This window comes from Phocoena phocoena, chromosome 1 (assembly GCF_963924675.1).
Source record: "Phocoena phocoena chromosome 1, mPhoPho1.1, whole genome shotgun sequence".
In the NCBI taxonomy this organism is placed as follows: Eukaryota; Metazoa; Chordata; class Mammalia; order Artiodactyla; family Phocoenidae; genus Phocoena; species Phocoena phocoena.
Genome location: NC_089219.1, coordinates 9,347,502 through 9,368,170, shown reverse-complemented (window position 1 = coordinate 9,368,170; position 20,669 = coordinate 9,347,502). Strand labels below are relative to the sequence as shown.

At 50.1% G+C, this 20,669-nt stretch overlaps 1 protein-coding gene across 1 annotated transcript in view; it reads right to left on the bottom strand.

Annotated features, from left to right (window-relative positions):
* TNFRSF8 (TNF receptor superfamily member 8) overlaps positions 1-20,669 on the bottom strand; it is a 39,301-nt gene that overhangs the window by 3,360 nt on the left and 15,272 nt on the right. Inside the window, exons 6-12 of the mRNA XM_065870866.1 lie at positions 18,844-18,996; positions 12,037-12,130; positions 11,600-11,745; positions 10,470-10,571; positions 10,282-10,335; positions 3,601-3,626; positions 530-719 (exon numbers count right to left, since the gene is read on the bottom strand). Of these exons, the coding sequence (XP_065726938.1) occupies positions 530-719; positions 3,601-3,626; positions 10,282-10,335; positions 10,470-10,571; positions 11,600-11,745; positions 12,037-12,130; positions 18,844-18,996 (765 nt within the window). The remainder of the gene's footprint in view (positions 1-529; positions 720-3,600; positions 3,627-10,281; positions 10,336-10,469; positions 10,572-11,599; positions 11,746-12,036; positions 12,131-18,843; positions 18,997-20,669) is intronic.

Sequence of the window (20,669 nt, the reverse complement as noted above, 5' to 3'; positions counted from 1 at the left end):
CTGTTTCCCCAATTGGAAAAAGGAGGGAAAGACCCCATCCTCGGAAGGCTGTGTGACAAGAGGTGACGAGCGTGCCGTGCGCAAATGCGTCAGCCGAGCGGCAGCTCTTACTTCCCTGATGCCTCCCTCCATACCCCTCAGGGGCCCTTCGTTGGGGGCTGGGCTGGCGGTTACTTTCCCTCTAATCAGAGCAGGCACCAGGCAGGGGGAGCCCCACCCCCCAGGACGACTTCATGCACATCATTTCACGAATTTTCACGATGGGCTCCGTGAAGGCAGAACTCCTGCTATCCCTATTTTACAGAAATTTACACTGGGATGAAGAGGTGGAGGCAGCTGCTCCATACCCCCTGAGAATGGCTTAACTCCTTCACAGAAATTGTCTCCTACTCATGAGGGCCAGTGGAGGAACCCCTGCCTCTTCCTTGCTGGGCCTTCCGTCCTCAGGGTCTCTAGTCCCCGCTGGAGGCTCAGGGCCCATCTCTCCTGCCCCTGAGCACCCCTGGACCCCCCAAACAGGCCGACTCACCAATCCTGTTGTTGGTGTGCTCCGCGGTGCCTCGGGGCTCAGGAAGGTCCATGGAGGTGGAGGGGCTGCTGGCTGGGTTGGCCTCCAGCAGCTGCAGGCTCTCCAGGTTGGGGCAGGTCTCCACAGCTGGGGAGCTCATTAACCCCTGCTCCTCAAGGCCCGGCTCTGCCACCGATACCCTCCTGATCAGCTGCAGTGGGCACAGAGGAAATGGTGCTGATGCAGGATGCCCCAACCTCACCCAGTCTCTGAGCTGGGGAGCCCCTGTTTCTTCATCTCCATAGACCCCAATGAGTCTCCCTCTCTGCTTTAAAGCCGTCATGCGCTACCCTGGGCTTCTCAGCCTTGATAGCCTGACATACCTGAGTGTGGGACCCTGTGAGGTCACGTTGTTTTTAACTTGTACTAAATAATGATACCGTCAGCATTGCATACAATGCTTACCACGTGCGTGGCCCCGACATGTGTTAATCCTTAACAACCACTCTACAAGGTGGCTAATATTAGCACCCTCCCCATTTTACAGATCAGGAAACTGAGGCACAGAAGAGTCAAGTAGGGGCTTCCCTGGTGGCGCAGTGGTTGAGAATCTGCCTGCTAATGCAGGGGACACGGGTTCGAGCCCTGGTCTGGGAAGATCCCACATGCCGGGGAGCAACTGGGCCCGTGAGCCACAGCTACTGAGCCTACGCGTCTGGAGCCTGTGCTCCACAACAAGAGAGCCCACGATAGTGAGAGGCCCGTGCACCACGATGAAGAGTGGCCCCTGCTTGCCACAACTAGAGAAAGCCCTCGCACAGAAACGAAGACCCAACACAGCAAAAATAAATAAAAATTAATAAACTCCTACCCCCAATATCTAAAAAAAAAAGAAGAGTCAAGTAACTTGCTCAGCGTTAGTTGGTAAGTGTCCGGCCAATGCTTGAACCCCACCCAGTATCTCGCTTTGGAATCCATGCACGTTAGCCCCAGTCTACAGGTATCAGGTCCAGGCCCACCCCAACTCCCCTGCTCCTGGGACAGCAGCCTTTTATGATCACACTAATGTATTCTAAAAACAGTTACGTCTCAGGAAAATGTCGGTTTCGTTTTTCACTTTTCTGTAGGTGCCAAGGAGAAGTGCTCTTGTAAAATGTTCTAATGTAAATACCATTTACCTTCAGCCTTCAAAAGGGAATGAGTTTGAGTAAGGCAGAAAGTATAGCTACATAATCCTGAGTATTCTTTTTTTTTTTTAATTTATTTATTCATTTTATTTTTGGCCGCACTGGGTCTTCGTTGCTGCGTGCGGGCTTTCTCTAATTGTGGCGAGCGGGGCCTACTCTTCGTTGAAGTGCGTGGGCTTCTCATTGTGGTGGCTTCTCTTGTTGCGGAGCACGGGCTGTAGGCACGCAGGCTTCAGTAGTTGTGGCACGAGGGCTCAGTAGTTGTGGCTTGCAGGCTCTAGAGCGCAGGCTCAGTAGTTGTGGCGCACGGGCTTAGTTGCTCCGCAGCACGTGGGATTTTCCTGGACCAGGGCTCGAAACCGTGTCCCCTGCATTAGCAGGTGGATTCTTAACCACTGCGCCACCAGGGAAGTCCCCTGAATATTCTTTTAAAATAATTTGAAGTCCAAAAGATGGCATTCTTGAACATGTTACTATTAATGCTTTGGCCCACATGGCCAAAAGATATTTGATTATCTTATAAATCGCTAAATACCTTTTCATGAAATTTCTTGGCCTCATAACAGCAACCTGTCTGACCCAAGCATGTCTAAATGTGACCTCCCATGATTTGAACTTGTATTGTGGTTCCATCTATTATGTTTAAAGATAAAGGATGGAAACCGTTCTCATGTACGAAAATTTGAGTTAAAAGAAAATAACAGGGCTTCCCTGGTGGCGCAGTGGTTGAGAGTCCGCCTGCCGATGCAGGGGACACAGGTTCGTGCCCCGGTCCGGGAGGATCCCACATGCCGCGGAGCGGCTGGGCCCATGAGCCATGGCCGCTGAGCCTGCGCATCCGGAGCCTGTGCTCCGCAATGGGAGAGGCCACAACAGTGAGCGGCCCGCGTACCGCAAAAAAAAAAAAAAAGAAAGTAGCAGAGAACTGATAAGTGGAAAAGAAAAAACGCGGGCGAACCATACACACCTGAGACCCAGCCCATATGGTGTGCTTTGTCCTGCTCCCCCCCTCAGCTGTGGAGGGCAGTGCCCCTGCTCACCCCCCCACACTGGTCCCCGCGCTGCCCCTGGGAGGCTGGGCACAGAGCAGGGCACCAGGACAAGCCCAATGAGGGCCTTGTGTACGCACCGCATCTTGGGTGGTTGCAGGACCAGCAGGAACATGTGCAAAGCCCCCAGCCCAGCGCCTGCACACGGCGAGCGCTTCATAAAAGGCAGGTGAAAATGCTCTTGCTAGGAGGCAGCTCAGGGTAACAGTTCAGAGCACCAGCTTCGGAGTCACACAAACCAGGCCTCAGAGCCTAGCTGAGCTATTTTCCAACCGAGGAAGCACCTTTCCTGTCTGGGCCTCCGTTTCCTCTTCTATACAGTGGGACAACAGTACCAACCTCTGTGTTTTGTAAGGACTACCCAGAACAACTTCCAGAAATCACGAAGCCAGGTGCCTGGTGCAGTGTAAGTGCTCCACATGAGAAAAGCTCAAATTTCAGAAGTTTGTGCTGCTGATTCGACATCCCAGCTTTAAGGACGAGACTCACGGAGGAGTGATGGAGAAAGGGGGAATGGACACAGCCTTCCCTCTGACCACACCTGGCACCCACATGGCCAAAACCAAACCCACTGTCTGGCAGGCCCTTCTGGAAGTCCCCGGCAGGATGAGCCAGGAACCAAGGCTGCTGTCTGGGGTGGGGCTCTGCATCCTCCGCCAGGGCCTGGCTCAGGCCCCACTGTGCTCAGCGCTCCCTGCATGGGGCAGACCCGGCCTGAACTTGCAGGGGAACCTGCACCTGGGCCCTGGGAGGGCTGGGATCCACGGAGCCGCTCTCAGAACCAGCAGATCTGCTAGGGAAGGAGTCAGAGTTAGGGGCACAAAGCTGGGGTGGAGACAAGGGAGGGGCTACTTACTGTCGGGTTCCTCCCGGGCCTGGAATCTGCAAAGAACAAAAGAGCAGTGACTTCACCAAGGTGGGTCTGGCAGCTGCCTGGCCCTGCCCCCCCCCACCTGTGGGCAAATGCCCCCTCCGCTGCCCCCAGGGTGGCAGCTGGTGCCTCGTTCAGACCTGGAGAGTAGTGGACGGGTTTCAGGCCCAGGGCACAGGGGCTCACTTCCCAGCGGCAGCCAGAGAACGGGGGAGTCACCTCTCTTCCAGCCACCAAGCCCCTCAGCACACCGGACCCCTGCACAGCCCTCCCACTCCCACACATGCACAGGACTGGTTCAGGACGAGCGTGCACCCCAGCTGGAACCGAAGACACTTCTGCTGGGTCAGAAGTTGGTCTGCGGCTGCTGCTACCACCTGGTGGCCCCCAGGGGCTGGAGAGGCCAGAACGGCCCGGAGCACCATGTGAAACTCACACGGAGGACCCCTAGGCGATAGAGAGCGGGTGACAGGTCCTGAGGACCTTTTCTTAGACCTGCATGGGACATGCCTAAAGCCAGTGGACCCCGGAGCCCTTTTGGCTCAGGCCAGCGTGAGTTCGGTTTTCTATCACGTGTGCCTGAAATAGCCCATGTGACCGGTCTGACCGTTCATCCCACCCTCTGGTGGGCTCAGTATGCAATGACCCTTAGGGCACAACCCTTTTCTTCTCATCCCAAACCCCACCCTCCTCTCCAACTTTCCTCTCGTATTAAACTGGGCTCCGGGTCATGGTCAAGTATATGCTGACATTTAATCACGGCCCAGTGGCCACCTGGGAAAGCTGGAGATGGTACCAGGCGCCTGTCTAAGCCAGGGCGAGTCAACTCCTAGGAGCTGACCGTCTTCTGGGGGCACACGGCCTCTTACGACTCCCGAAGAAATCACCTACAGAGACTTGGCTTTTGTTGCTATTCGGTGTGCACACCTAACCAGAGAAACCTCGTGAAAAGAGGCCAGCGTGCCAGCTAAGTCACCTCTGGAAGACCGTCTGACCTCAGCCCCTCTAGGAAATGAGCATCCCCGAATCCTAGCAGAGACGCTCACTGGAGGCCGACTGACCACGAAAACACAAGACAGGCAGTTTGAACCTGCTGTGTGGACACCAGGTCAGTCTGGAGGACACTCTTCCATGTCCCCTTTAAATGACCATCAGCAGGTAAAGTGTCTAAAGGGGAAATGGATCAGAATAATGGTCAAAAGAAGCACATGTGTAAAATGACACAATTCTTGACTCTCGATTTAACAAATCTGGTAACTGCTGTTGCCAGCAGAGTGGTCACCTTGAGAGGCCATGGCCCCTCCCACGAGGCAGCCACTGTCCATCGCCAGAGCCAGCACTTTGAGAAACACTGTCTGGCCTGAGGTACATTCTTTTAAAGGATGTCAGTGAAGCCAAATCTTCGTCCTTTGAGAGTGATTTTGACTTTTGCCAACAGCCAACTGTCATTTGGCAGCAAGTCTTGGGGGGAAAAAAGGGTGTGACAAAGTAACAAGACAAAAGAAATTAAAATGATAAAATGCAGTCTTGGAGAGGACGCGGGTAAACAGGAACACAGCTGCTGATGCCTATGAACCGGTTTCCTCTTTCTCAAAAGCCGTCGGGCAATGAAAACTTCACACACTTTTACCCAGTAATCCCTCTTCAGGGACACACCCTCAGGAAATAACCCGAAGGAAAGCGACCAGCCTGTGCACAGCGGTGCAGTTTCTAATAACCAAAAAGTGGAAAACAAGACAGGTGCCAAACAATAAAGCAGCTTAGCAGTCCTTCGTCGCAGGCCTTCCTAGCAGTGAAACCCCAGCACGACATCTTTCACCTTTCCCAGCCTTTAGTTCTCTCACTGGGAAAAGGGGACAGGTCATGCCAACTTTGGAGGGTTTTTATGACGATTAAATGAGATCTCAAAAGTGAAGGTGCCCAGGGATTAACCACGTTGAGAGCAAAACCCTTGATATGTTGTGATGAAAATAACACTGAACCCATATGGTCTTCCTCTCCCAAACCCACAACTCCAATCTAATCAGGAGAAAGACACTAGGCAAACTCCAAGCAGAGAGCCATCCTACAACTTAACCGACAAGCGAGTTGTAGGATGTGCCTTAACTCCTCAAACTGCCAAGGTCAGCAAAAACAAGGAAAGCCAGAAACTGTCACAGGCCAGATGGGCCTAAGACATGATGACTAAAGGTAATGTGGTGTACTGGGTGGGATCCTGGAGCAATGAGAGGACATTAGGCAAAACTAAGTAGATCTGAACAGAGTATGGACTTTAGTTAATACAATAGTAATGTATCAGTATTGGTTCGTTTATTGCGACAAACTTACCGCACTGATGTAAGGTGCTCATGATAGAGGAAACTGGGTGTGGGCTATACGGAAACTCTCTGTACTAACTTCTCAAATTTTCTGTAAGTCTAAAACTTCTCTAAAAAATGAAGTCCAATTAGAATTTTTTAATTAAAACGTTTAACAGGGAAGGTGACCGGGATGCCGCCCAGCACATAGGGGCCCCAGGATACTCCAGTGGCTTGGCAACTCCATCACACCGAAAAGAAAACCAGCATTCAATACTGACTCTCGGAAACAAGCATAAAATAACATCGAGGTGAAAAGGTAGAATCCGGAGGGCACCAACATCGGCCTACAGGCATGTTTCAACCCTCATGTGTACTTTGATAAAGACCTAGAGCAAATCGTGCCAAGTACAGAGGTCAGATTTCATAAGTGCTTTTCCCCTAAAATGTTGCTTCAGTCCACTGTCTTCACTTATTGGTATCCTTGCTCTTTGGAATAAGAACAATTTTCTCATAAAATATGTCCAGCATCCCAGGACACAAGTCCAGGGACACACGCACTGGACATCGGTGGGCCCCTCCTCCCGCGGGGAGAAGTGCCTGGTTTCCCAGGGCTTCTCTGAGGGCTGCTCAAGCCAAGCACGTGGGTTCTGACACCCAAGTTATCCATCCCTTCCATTCCCATCGCTCTTCCCTTTCAGTCCCATCCCCTCTCTGGCCTGGGGTCCCAGCTTCTGTGGAAAGCAGAACAGACCCAGGGAAGGCGTTTGGCAACAAGCACCCCTAGATTCAAATCCAGGACAGGGCAGGGAATTACAAGCTAAGCTGGGAATATCGTAGAATAAAGCAGTGCTCCAGTGAATTCCCTGGCGGTCCAGTGGTTAGGACTCGGCCCTCTCAATGCTGAGGGCCAGGGTTCAACCCCTGGTTGGGGAACTAAGATCCCACAACTCTCCCATCTCGGCCAAAAAAGGAAAAAAGAAGAAGAAAGAAAGAAAGGAAGGAAGGAAGGAAGGAAGGAAGAAAAAGAGAAAGAAAAAACAAGTGCTCCAAACACAGAAGGATGGGGACAGAAGGACACAACAGCCAGCTTGAAGGGGCCCCCACTTTCCCTAACCTGGGAAAATGTGAACATCAAGTTGAGTAATGATGGCAGTACAGTAAGAGAGGAATCCATGAGTCCAGACAGATATACATACAGAAATGGAGCAAAGTTGATGAGGCACCTGTTATTCATAGAGCCTCAGTACTTAGCAATAACCACGGAGGAAAGAGGACTTCACGGTGGAGAAGCCTGGCAGACACCACCCTAATCAAGGGCTCGTGGTGAACACGGCGGGGAAGGGACAAAGGGAAACCTGGCGGGGTGGATGACCCACTCCTGGGATCCTCCCACCAAAGACGCACCACCTGAGTCCAAGCGTGAGGAAACGTCAGGCAAACCCAAGGTGAGGGCCAGCCACAGAATCACTGGTGGAATCTTCCAAAGTGGCAAGGTCATGACCGGGAGGGAAATACAGACTGGAGGGGACACGAGACCCAATCGCCAAATGCAGTACGAGACTCTGAACTGCATTCTTTTGTTCTATACGACATTATTTGGATCAATGAAGAAACTTGAGTGGGGTCTGAGAATTAGTTGGTGGTGATGCATCAAAGTGAATTCTCTGATTTTGATGGTTTGAATACAGTCGTGTGAAATACACACTCAGGTACTCAGGGATGATACGGCATTATGTCAGTAAGTTACTCTCAAATGGTTCAAAAAAAATAAGTTCTCTGCACCGTCCTTGAGACTTTTCTGTACGTTTGAAATTGTTTCAAAACAAACAAAAACTTTTTCCAACTTAAACCTGCCTGAAGTAGCAGATAAAGTGATGACTATAGTGTCCTTTAAAATGAAGGGTTAAAAGAATTTCAATCAGTGTTTCTCAACCAGGAGTGACATTCCCCTCCAGGGGAAATTTGGCCATACCTGGAGACATTTTTGGCTGTCACAGATGGGAGGAGCTACTAGTATCCGGGGTGTCTAGAGACCAGGGAACTGCCTGACATCCTGTAACGCACAGGACAACTCGCTTGGCAAAGAATGATCCCATGCAGATGTCAACAGTGCCAAGGGTGAGACCCTTTATGCAAAAATCTCACCACCACCACCACCAACAAAATCCTGGTTGGTCGTACTGCTCATTAATCAAGTGGCCTTAAACAAGTTCCTTCATCTTCCTGTGCCTCAGCTTTCTCATCTGTGAAATGGGGATGACAGTGGGCACCTCACAAGGAGGAGTAAAATGAGAACACGTGTGTGCCTGTCACCAAGTCAAATCCATTCAGAGATGGGGGTGAGCATCAAAGGGGCATCTGCCCAGATTGCTGACGCACGGCTTACCGCACCAGGGGCTCCCCCAGCCCTGGAGCTCCGGGACCGGGAGGGCTGGGGCAACCATTTCCATCCCGCTCGCCTTTAGTCATTTGAGCAACTGATGCTGGTCTGAAAGCTCGGGAGGGCAGTTTCCGTACCCAGCACAGGGCCAATAGGAAGTGCCCCACAGAGACATGAAGGAGCAGACGAGTGAATAAAGGCTCCTGCACCCTTCCAGCCCCCACTGCATCCACCCCGCTCAGTCCATACGCATCCTGCCCCCTGCGGCACCTCCTTCCCTCTCGGGCCTGGGAACCAGACCCCCAGGGACCCACCGGAAGCCAGCGGGCCAGAAACGGCCCCAAACAGGGTGGCCACCACTGAGCCCCAGGCTTGGTTCCTGGTAGGTCTGGTTTCTTAAGGGAAGGTGCTTTCTGTCTTTCTTGCTCTCTCTCTGTCTTGTGTGTGTGTGTGTGTGTGTGTGTGTGTGTGACAAAACTGCTATCACGGAGGTTTGAAGAAAAAAAATAAACTGACAGCAATGGAAACTCTAATACTAGAAAAATGTCAAGAAAGCAAACGCGGGTTTCAGTGAGACACTGAGCCTGACAGCTCACGGAAAAAGGCTTGAAATTGTCAAAACACAAAAACCCCCCTTGCGAAGGGAACGCAAGCACCTGCTTGTGAAACTCATCAAATCCAAAACATGCCTCACCGGACTGTGTTCAGGGGCCCAAGTCAGAAACCGTGCTATGGCAAGTCTCTCCATGGGGCCTGGGGACCTGGGGGGCAGGGTCTGAGTTGACCACTGGGCTCCAGGGTGGGCACTGGGTGGTAGACAACCTGGTGGGGAGGAAGGAAGGGGGGGCAGCACTGAGCCCTCTACAAACAAGATCGGCAGTCTCCAGGACCAGCAGCTGAATCTGGTGTGGCCCCTACAGGTGGTGTGGCCCCGGGTCTTGTCTCTTCTTTACGGAACGAAGAGCATCACCTACCTCCCCTGGGGCTCCTCAGTCAGTGAGTCCCTTTGCGGGAGCCTGCCTTGAAACCAGAAAGGGAAGTTCAGACCATTTGTGTCCACTCCTTCCCCTGTGGTCAGGGCCTGTACACAGTAGGTGCTCAATCAATGCTTGTGACATGCTGAGGAGGACGTTGCCCTGCCTTGAAAGAGGCTGCCCAGAGGAAAGGAGACACTTGGCACAAGATGGCTGGGGTCCCCTCCCCCGAGGTGAGAGCTGAAAGAGTCTGCTGCCTGGATGGGTGGAGCATGGAAGGCTGCCTGGAAGAGGTGGCTTGGAGGCTGGCCAGGGATCGGAGAGAGAAGTTCAGAAAAACGTAGAACTCAGGAAGGCCTGGGACTCCTGCTGAGGAAAAAGGCCCCAGACACGGGGGCGGGCATCAGCAGACAGCAGCCACTATGTGCTGAGCTCTGACTACGTACAGGAGCCCCACACAGCACTTAGCAGGCCCATCGCGACGGATCCACACGCCCGCCCTCTGAATTAGGCCCCACTGTTCCCATTTTACAGATGAAGAAACCGAGACACAGAGGAATTAAGTAACTCACCCAAGGTCATGTAGCTCATAAGGGGCAGAATCAGGATTCTAGCCCTGTCAGCCTACACCCACCCCCACCCCGACCCCTATGCCCTCAGCTGCCAGCAGGAGGGAGGGAGTGAGAGGAGGAAGGGAGGAATGGGGAGGGGAAAATAATAGGGAGGCTGGGAAGGGGCGACAGAGAGAAGAGAGGAAGGGAAGGCCTCTCCTGAGGGCACAATAGAGGCAAGAATGGAGGATAAGGTGGATTTTTGAAACTTCATCCGACGCCGAGCAGGACATGTCACAGAGTTTCCACCCACATTATATTCCCATCACAGATGAGGTTGCATAGAAAGGAGGAGCAGCTTATGGGAACCCCTACAGAGGGAACCCCGAGGGAGATCCAAACCCACGGTCCAGAGCTGCTGTGTAGCTGCACGTAGCCCCTTTGGACCTCTGGACACTCACCCACTGGCTCCAGCTTGGGCTGGAAGTTCTGGACTGGGTAGCACAGGTGGAGCTCTGAAACGACAACGGGAGGAAGGCTAGGGAGGCCAGCCTCAGACAGCCTCAGCGGGCAGGGTGGGAGAGGGACCCAGGCCAGGCTAGGACAGAGCACCCTGCCCTCCCAAGGCCCCAAGGACACATGCACTCACTCTGCCCCATCCACTTCCTGCAGCCCCTCCGGTGGCACAGGAGAAAGGAGCCAAAGCTGACGACCACCACCAGTGTCAAGATCACCCAGAAGAGCACAGGTCCTGGAACACAGAGGCGCCCTGCACTCTCGCCTGCCCTGGCACTGGTGGCCCCCGAAGTCTGCATCATGGCGGTGAGCCGGGGCCCTACAGCAACCACACAGGACAGCCCTCGCCCCAGACTACTTCCTCCTGGACACAGACTCTACTGTGGCTGACAGGACCTGGTCCTTTGCCAAGCCAGGACAGAAACCCAGATCCCGTCTCTATCTATCTTGTCCAGCGCTTACCCACCTGTCCTTCCTCACCTGGCTCTAGGAAGCGCATTAGGCCAGGCCAGGGGGACTCCAGAGCCCACGCTCTTAACCACTATCTGGATATATTTCTTTACCACTTAATACTTAACTTGCTTTGCTACTTTTGAAAATCAATATAGAATTATTATTCTTTAAAGTCCATTTTTAGATGTTAAAAAAGTAGCATGTGCCAGATACGTGCTTCTCAAACATTCCTGTGCATATGAGTCTCCTGGGGACCATGTTCAAATGCGGATTCTGATTCGGTAGTCTGGGGTCGGGCTGGTAATTTGCTTTTCTAGAAAGTTGCCGATGGTGCCAAATCCAGGACCTCTTTGAGCGCCGCTGGCCTGAGAACTACTGCCACCTAGTGTCTAAGAGTAGAACTGCAAGTCCTAAGACGCATGGTACTTAGAGCGACCGTCTAAGGGGAGCGGGTAAGGCTCACGTGTACTGGACACTGCTTACTACCCTGCATGGTATATGCTGTTACAACGTTACAGGTGATGAAGCTCAGAAGAAGTAAGAAACTAGTCAAGGTCATGAAATCAGTCACCAAATATTTTCTGAGCAGCAATTATGGGCCATGCGGGTGAATAAAATCCCTGCTCAGAAGAATTAAGGAATCATCTCTAGCGAGTGACAGAGTCACAGCCCCAGATCAGGAAACCGGAGGCCTGGGGTCAGGCTTGGTCCCTCCCGCCTCCAACCAAGTGGATGTTGTCGCCTAGTGAGAACCCTCCCTCCTTGTGGTCCCCAGGGAGGAAGGCCCTGCTTCATGGGGGTGGTCATTACCTGAAACCAGAGTGGGCTTCCCTGTGGAGGAGAAGGATATAGGAGTGCTGGTTGAGATAGAGGCGCGTCCCCGCACGTGGGTGACGTCCCCTCCACGCTCCTTACCGGTCAGGGAGTCGGCCAGGGAGATCAGGGAGGGGGTGGGGCTGCGGGGAGAGAGGCCAGAAGTAAGAAGGACAGTCAAGATGGAAAAGGAGGCCTGAGACCCCAGGTCCCCTGCCTACAGCCTCTGCCAGGCACTTTGAGGGCAGGGCCTGGGTTTCTAGGCCTTCAGGGCTTCCATGGTGGCAACACAGACCTAGGCCCACATTCTCCAAAATGACTTGTGGGCTTGGCCCAGAGATCTATCCCAAGCCCCACTTCCACTCCCAGCCGGCTGCCCCCCAGGCATCCCCTGGGTATGCAGAGCAAATGGAGAGAGGGAGCCAAGGAGTCACCTGGCGGGCACCCCGCTGTCCTCTGCGTTGGTGCTGCAGTTAGAGTGGGTCCCCGGGGGAGGTGGCTCATAGGTGGTGTCCCTCTCAGCCGTACCTGCAGGTTAGAATTGGTACCAAGGATGGTTACCAAAGGGGAAAGGGGGGAGGGAGGGGTAAACTGGGAATTTGGGATTAACAGATACACACTACTATATTTAAAATAGATAAACAGCAAGGACCTACTGTATAGCATGGAACTATATTCAATATCTTGTAAATGAACTATACTTCCATTTTTAAAATTAAATTAAAAAAAAAAAGGAATCAGTGCCAAGGAGCCCTACCCATCTGGACTAGTGACGTCCAGGGAGGTAGCAACATGGGGCGGGAAGGACACTGCAGCCAGGCAGACCCAGGTCTGTGTCCTGGCTCTGTCTCCTCACTTCCTCTCTCCCTCCCTCCTCGCTTCCCTCCACTGTAACAGCCCTTTATTCAGCACCTACTATGTACTGGGGACTGTGCTGGGAGCTGGGACAGAACAGTGAGCAAAACAGACAAGATCCCCACCCCTGGGGGCCCACCGGCTGGTGGGGCTCACAGACTCAGGCGTCACACGAAGGCAGGTGGGGTCCCTGTAATGGGAGACTTGACCTCATCTGACCAGGGAGGCTTCCCTGAGGAAGGGATTGCTGGGATGTGAGTAAGGGTGGGGATTTCTAAGCAGAGGAAATAGAAGGTGGGGAGAGGGAGGAGATGGCTCATAGCAGCATTCTTCATAGAAGTCAAAGAAGTGGAAACCACCCAAACGCCCATCCGCTGGAAACAGATGAACAAAATGTAGTAGACGTGTACACTAGAATATTGTTTTGGCAATAAAAGGAATGAAGTACTAATACAGCTACAGCATGGATGAACCTCGAAAGTGTTATGCTCAGTGAAAGAAGCCAGACACAGAAGGATGCATATTATGGAAATGTCCCCAAAACCCTAATCTAGAGGAACAAGAAAGTAGATTAGTGGTTATCCAGGCTGGGGGTGGGCATGGGATTGACTGACCCATGCCCTTACAAGGGTTAGGGTTAGTCAACTAACTAACCTACAAGGTTTCTTAGAAGACGGTGATAATTTCACAACTTTGTAAATTTCTTTAAAATTACTGAACTGTATACTTAAAACTAGTAGATATTATGGTATGTAAATTAGACCGCAATAAGGCTGTTTTAAACACTGGGTCTTTCTCCCCAAAGTGATGGTTTTAATTAGCAACAGGATGGGATAGGTGTGGTAGATTGCATGGTGGTCCCACCTCTGTATCCTGCCCCACATCCACACCCTTTGCCAGGTGAATCTGCGGCTCCTTCAGGTCAAGGCAGGTGTCTGTGCGTCCCCCACCCCTTTGGTGTCTGAACTTGGCCGTGTGACTTGTCTGGTCAGTGGAACGGGAGAGAAACGACGGCTGGGCCTCAAGAGGCATCTGACGTCCACCGCCCCCTTTCTGCACTCCCACCGTTGCCATAAGTAGACCACGCCAGGGGCGGGTAGCCAGCCCCCGCTGGTCCCAGAAGTACATGCAGAGCAAACCCAAACCAAACCTTCAAGCCCTGGCAAGACCGCAGAGCGGCCCAGCTGCCTCACAGAAGAGTGAGAGATGAATGCTGCAATGTCGAGGTTTTTGTAACACACTATTCCTGTGGCTCTAATTGGCTGAGACGATCAGATTTGTGTTTCAAAAGATCAAAGTGGAAAAGCTTCTCCTTGGGGGACTTCCCTGGTTGTCCAGTGGGCAAGACTCTGTGCTCCCAGCGCAGGTGCCCAGGTTTGATCCCTGGTCGGGGAGCTAGATCCTGCATGTCGCAACTAAGAGTTTGCATGCGGCAAATAAAGATCCCACATTTTGCAACTAAGACCTGGAGCAGCCTAAATAAATAAATATTTCAAAAAAAAAAAAAAAAAAAGAAAACTACTTCTCATCTCCAGCCAGCTGTGACCATGCGGGAAGTTGGCCTCGTGACTGCAGACTTCCTGGTTTCATTTAAGAGAAATCTCATTAAATAAATGTAAACCAATAAATAAATTTAAACATCTTCTGGTATGTAAATGTCGCCTCAATTCTTCAAGTTCTTTTCTTCTGAAATCAGTTTTATTGAGGCATGATTTACATAGAAGGAAATGTCCCCTAAGCGCACGGTTTGATGAGTTCTGAGGAGCGTATGCATTCAGCAGCCAGCCCTCCGTATCTGCGGGTCACATCCGAGGATTCCACACCTGAGGATTCAACCAGCGGCAGACTGATTGACCGCACGGATGCAGAGCACGCAGAGACGGAGGGCCCACTGTACCTTGCCATTTTACATAAGGGATTTGAGTATCCTCAGATTCAGGTATCCCCCGTGGATACTGAGGGATGACTGTACCTTCACGTAACTGTAACTCCACTCAAGATCTAGAACATCCCCGCCTCCCCACTAAGTTCCCTTGTCCTTTTGCAATCAATCCACCCCCACACCCGGGCAGCCACGGATCTGCTTTATGTCACTACAGATGAGTTTGCCTCCAGAGCTTCATTAGACAGAATTGTGCAATGTGCGCTCTTTGGTGTCTGACTTCTTCCACTCAGCATGTTTCTGAGATTCATTCACGGTTCTTGTCTCAGTAATTCATTCCTTTTTACTGCTGAGTAGTTGTTCCATCGTAGAGATGTACCTCCATTTATTTAGCCGGTGACCAGTTGATGGACATTTGGGTTGTCTCCAGTTTGAAGCTATTATGAACAAGGCAGCTATAAGTATCCTTGTACAAGTCTTTGTGAAAACATATAATTTCATTTCACTTGAGTACCTATAGGAGCAGAAAAGCTGTGTCACTGTGCTGACCAGACAGGATGTCTTTGAGGACCAGTTCAAGCATGGTCATCTCTGATCCGACCCAGCCACCTCTTTTTACAAATGGAGAGGACCACAGAGCCCGAGCTAGAGTCAGAAATCAGGGCTCCTGAGTCCCAGCCCAGAGCACCTTCCATTGGACCACACTGCCTCCTGCCTGGGGCCTGAGCACTTTCTTACAACCTTATGATTAACTGCTTTTCTAGGACAGAAAAAAAAAAATGGCCCACATTTGAAGTAGGTCCAGCCCAGCTACTAACCCTCTCTGCCCCCATGTTCCTGGAGGGGGCACCCCTTCCCTTATGTGGCACAAAACAAACCTCCCACCCACACACGCCTCCCTTCTAAAAGCTCTCGTGATACCTCTCAGAGTTTTCCTGAAACACTCTGAAGAGAAAGTGAGGCTAGGATTAATTTTCTTCTTGCATTGGTAGGATCCTGAGGAGCCGTCTGATTTTGGGGCGTCTCCAAATACATGCTATGTCTTTCCACGTGGTCACCAGACAATTGCCTAAATTAGTTGAAGCCCGGAGGCCTTGGGCTATAAGGAAGGTAATGCAGTTTGTTATGCTAATTTCTATTTGTATTTGAGATGTTGTGGGGATTCAGTGAGAGTTGGCTTCCAGAGGATTGGAGGAGCTCTTGGGCTCAAGAACACCAACTGTGGCTACCCCCAGTTAGCACCCTCTGGCCTCTCTCTAAGGCAGCCTCGGTCTGAGCTGCCACTGGAACACCTGCGACAGGAACCAGCAACAGAACTGCTGCCCTCACTCTAAGCGGAGAAGGTGGCCCCAGCGCTCCTGGGTGCCTCTCATCCCTTCTCTGTATGTACCATACCTCACCCTCTTTTCTCCCTGGGTTACTGACCCTCCCTTTTCTTCCTCCTTTGGATCTGAAGGTGAGAAGAAGGCATGGTTTAACCCATACTTCGTCTGCCTGTGTTCTCTGGCCCATTGGAAGAGGGGGAAGAAAGAAGCTGCCTGCTTTTAGTCTCAATTTAGAAACTAAAAAAGATATACCACACTTAAATATTTCTCTTTAAATTGAAACACCTGATCCTTGGGTCATTTGAAGGAGAATGGTCTTAACATCAAGGTCAAATGGAATCCTTTTCTGGTACAACCAGAAATTGCTTAAAATCAGATGAAATTTTTCGTCTTCATATTTGAACTGTACATTTCTTGTCAGCTTTTTATTTCCCCTGGAGTTTTCAGTCACCTTTCTTTTCCTTGTTGATAAAAGAATAATGTGCCTTTACCGTATCCTCAAGTTTTTCAACTCTACTACTCATGAAATTGTAATTCTACCTTTTATTCCTACAGACAATTCCCTGGAGCCCTTCATTTTCTTGCTCTGATGGGGCTCAACCAGATGTTGTAATGTCTTTAGCACAGCTGTCATTCTGGGACTCCCCTTCTTTGCTCTCCTGGGATAGAACCACTGTTTTCTAGAGTTTGTGCCTTTTTCTTTTTTCTTTTTTGCCCCTCAGTTAACAGAATTACATCTTCAAGTAACTTTCTAAGAAAGGATACATGGGGGAAAAGCAGAATTTCTCCCCTGTTATGTCTGAAAATGTTTTTATTCTGCTTTCAAACGTAATTGTATTCTAGCTAAGTAAAAAATTCTCTGTTCAACTAAGAAGGAGCTGGTGTGGTCCAGTAGAGAGCACTTGGCTATGACTCAGGATCTCTGTGTTCCAGCTCTAGCTCTGGCACTATGAATGGTCCTCTCCACGTGTAAAATGATATGGTTGGATCAGATGACAGGTGGCCAGCTTTGATCTGGCCCTCAAAGACATTCTGTGTGGCCAGCACAGTGACCCAGTCATCCGTCTCCTAGGTATTTACCCCTGAAATGAAAATATATGTCCATACAAAGACCTGTCCAAGAACAGTTGTAGCTGCTTTATTCAGTTGTAGCTGCTATTACTCATGATAGCCCTAAACTGGAAAAAAGCCAGATGTCCATCAACTGGTGAATGGATAAATAAATGGTGGTGCATCTATTATGTCTACATATGGGTAATTTTCATTCATCCTGCTTTGCTCCCGGTAGGCCATTTCAATCTGAAGTCTCACTTTTCAGGTCAGGTACTCAGGGAAAGCTGGGCCACCACCGTGGGAGCACACAGTAACTGTGTCGAGAAATGGTGTGCAGAAGACCCAAGGCTGGGAGCGGGGCGGGGTGGGAGGGTGGGACCACAGAGGAAATTATGGCATTTTTGCTGACATGAGGCCTGAAGCATGGAAGGTGGTCGCCAGACCTAGCTTGGGTCTGTGGTTGCCGAGGGACTGTTTACTCTGGAAGCATGACTGGGGCAGGACACCACCAGATGTCCCCATCCACAGGCCCTGCAGGCCGACTCTGCAGCAGGAGCAGGAAAAAACAAATATAGCCAAGAGAAGCCGCCTTTCTCCCGCAAGGGTCCTCTAGCGCCCCCTACTGGCAAAGCATAGCATCACACTCAAGGAGGAGAAATCTTCCAAGAGTCTAATCCTCTAGGGCACAGCAGGTACTCAGGGGTGAATTGGGACCTGAGAGGCAACAGATTGGTAACAAGGGCACTTTCTAAAAGCCATTTCTTGCCCTTTACTCTCTTGCTGTTCCTTCTTCTTTGCCTTCTGTTCTCACTTTGTGGTTGTAACAACTTCTGGAATTTTTCTGTGGACACTAATTTTTTTCTCTTCCATTCCTGGGTTCATCATTGCTTCATCTGTAATAAGTTTTTCTGTTTGTGTATCTTGTTACTCTCCTTCATACTGCTGTGTTTCCTTATAAGTCTGAAAATCTTTACTGCTCATTCATATTTATTTAAAAAGAACGATGTTGACCATTCCAGCGGCAGGTGGGGTTTCTCCTACTGTGTTGTTAGGATGTCATTTTCACAGTGGGTCTCTTCCCTCAGCAGGAGGTCTTCCTGGGAACTCTGGGCTCATGGGTGGGGAGTGTGAGCTGGCAGGCTTCACTTCAGCATGACTTAGCAGGAACAGCCCATTGACAGGATGTACTCCCAAAGACACAAGCAAAGGGGGCTTTGCACCAGAGTGGCCAACATCTAGCTTTCCCTAGATAGTCCTTCAGTGTCATTAGCCAAAAAGTTGATCATTTTCATCAGGGGATAAAAAATCAGGCACCATCTCTCAGACTGGTCAATGCCCATGGTATATCATTGTTACACATTTTTTTTGCTGCTGTTGTATTCATTCGTTTGTTTTATTTTTAGATTGTACTTTGGTTGGTGGGTTTTGCATTGTTACAAATTTTTAATTTTTATTTTCGAGATGAAGTTGCAGCTCACTGAACTGTCTAATTCTCCACTTCACCCCCATCCTTCATCTTACTCACCTGCTCTAAGCCCAGAGCCTCTCTGGTGGGTCTTAGGAACAACTTACCCCTCACTTTTCTGCAGGCCTCATGGAGTGAATTCTAGTTACGTAAGCTTTCCTTCACTTGGTTTCATTTGTTACCACCCTTCCATCTGTTTTCCACCTTCTAAAAATTTGTTGAAATCTCTCATCTGCTGATGAACTCTTTTTTGTTTGTTTTTTTTGTCCACTGTCAAGGGGTTTATACTTTTTTACACTCTGGTGAATGTCCATCATTTGAATTGGAAGCTTCTTCATAAACTTTATATTGATCTATCTTGAGTCAATAAAACAGCCTTGCAAACAAGTCAAGATTTTACCAGACCAACAATTTCAAGAAGAAGAATAAAAAAATTTTTTAATAATTTAAAAATTTTAAAATAATCCTCAGAAACTCTTACCAAAATGCCAAGTTTGGATTTTATCCCACTCCCTGGATCTAACTATTCAAAGAGAAAACATAGCCCAAACCTGACCTAGTTAACAGCTGGGATTGAAGGTCATTTGTAGTTGGGGGTGGGGAGAGGGGCAGCCCTAGGGACAGAAAACTCAGCCCCTTGGTTGGGGTGTGAACTGCTTACCCTGGACCTTGGTGACCATCCCTGGTGGGCAGATGGGGCGGATGACGCAGCGAGCACAGGAGTTGGAGGCTGATGTGGCACAGAACATGCCAGGTCGGCACTCGCAGACGCGGGAGGAGTTCCACATGCAAGGTGTCTTCTCCACGAGGTGGTCTGCGGGACAGAGAAGGGTCCTGAGGAAGGACTGGGATGGAGAGGGTAGGGGTCCAGAGAAGCCCCAGGAGGACAGAGACATATTTGCCCAGGAGCACAAGCTCATCTGATGATTCCGTTGAGCAGATCTTTTGGTGCACAAAATAATTATGCTGAGCGAAAGAAGGTGGACAAGAAAAGGTGTATATAGGGACTTCCCTGCCAGTCCAGTGGTTAGGACTCTGAGCTTCCACTGCAAGGGACACAGGTTCGATCCCTAGTCGGGGAACTAAGATCCTGCCTGCCACGTGGCACGGCCAAAAAAAAAAAAGGGAGTATATACTCTATGATTCTGTTTATAGGAAAAGCCAGAAAATGCAAATTATTCCATAGTGACAGAAAGCATAACTGTTTCCTAGGAATGGGAGCAGAGGCAGGGAGCGACGGGAGGGATGGTAAGGAACGTGAGGAAAGTTTTGGGGGAGTGACGGACAGTTCATTGCCTTGACTGTGGTGATGGTTTCACAGCTACACACATATGACAAAACCTATCAAACTGCATACTTTAAACGTGTGCATTTTATTGTATGTCAACTATATCTCAATAAAGCTATTAAAAGAAAATATCCCAAAAAACTAAAATAAAATAATTTTTTTTTTTTTTTTTTTGCGGTACGCGGGCCTCTCACTGTTGTGGCCTCTCCAGTTGAGGAGCACAGGCTCCGGACACGCAGGCTCAGCAGCCAGGGCTCACGGGCTCAGCCGCTCCGCGGCATGTGGGATCTTCCCGGACCGGGGCACGAACCCGTGTCCCCTGCATCGGCAGGCGGACTCTCTACCACTGCGCCACCAGGGAAGCCCAAAATAAATTTTTAAATAAAGAAAATAATTCAGAGAACAGGCGTGAGTGGGCATGGGTAGAGATGAACCAAGACTGGCCCTGACTGATAATTCTTTACAACTGGGTGATAGTCCGTAACCATTCCTGATTCTCTCTACTTCTGAATATGTTTGAAATTTTCCATGATGAAAAGTGGGTTTTTTCCAAAATCAAAAAAAAAAAATTGTTAGTGGTTTTGTAAAAGAAGAAGTATAATAATGCATTTATACATGTTTGGGGATATTCTACATGCTCTGCTTACGGGTGAAAATAGAATTACTGCATCAGTAGTTTAGACAAATGTGATTCGCTCAATAAGGACATTTCTCAATCAGCGGGATACTTACAGGCTTAGAAGCCTTGCACGATAAAGATAAGGGACAGCACAGTGTCTTCCTGAAACCTCTCATTATTACTTATAATATGGTATTAACATAACCGAGTGTGTGCAAGGCAGTGACTTTAGTGCTCTATCTAGATTAACCCGGCTTAACCTTTTTAACTCCCAGAACAGGTCTCTGAGAGAGGTCTATTATTCTGCGCATTTGACAGATGAGGAAACTGAGGCCCAGAGAGGTTAAGAAACTTGCTTGAGCTTATAAGCTCCCGAGCAGTAGAGCCAAGCCTTGACCCCGGCCACTTGGGCTCCACTCCACAGGGTTGCAGGGCTTCGGTTATTCAAGTTGAAGGAATTCTTGGGCCCAGAGCCATCTCTTGTTTCCCCATCTGACACAGCAGCTGTGACAGATGATATTTTTCCAGGAATGGCTGCAGCAATAGCTCTGGGTCTGTCTGCTCTTCCAGAGCTCAGCCA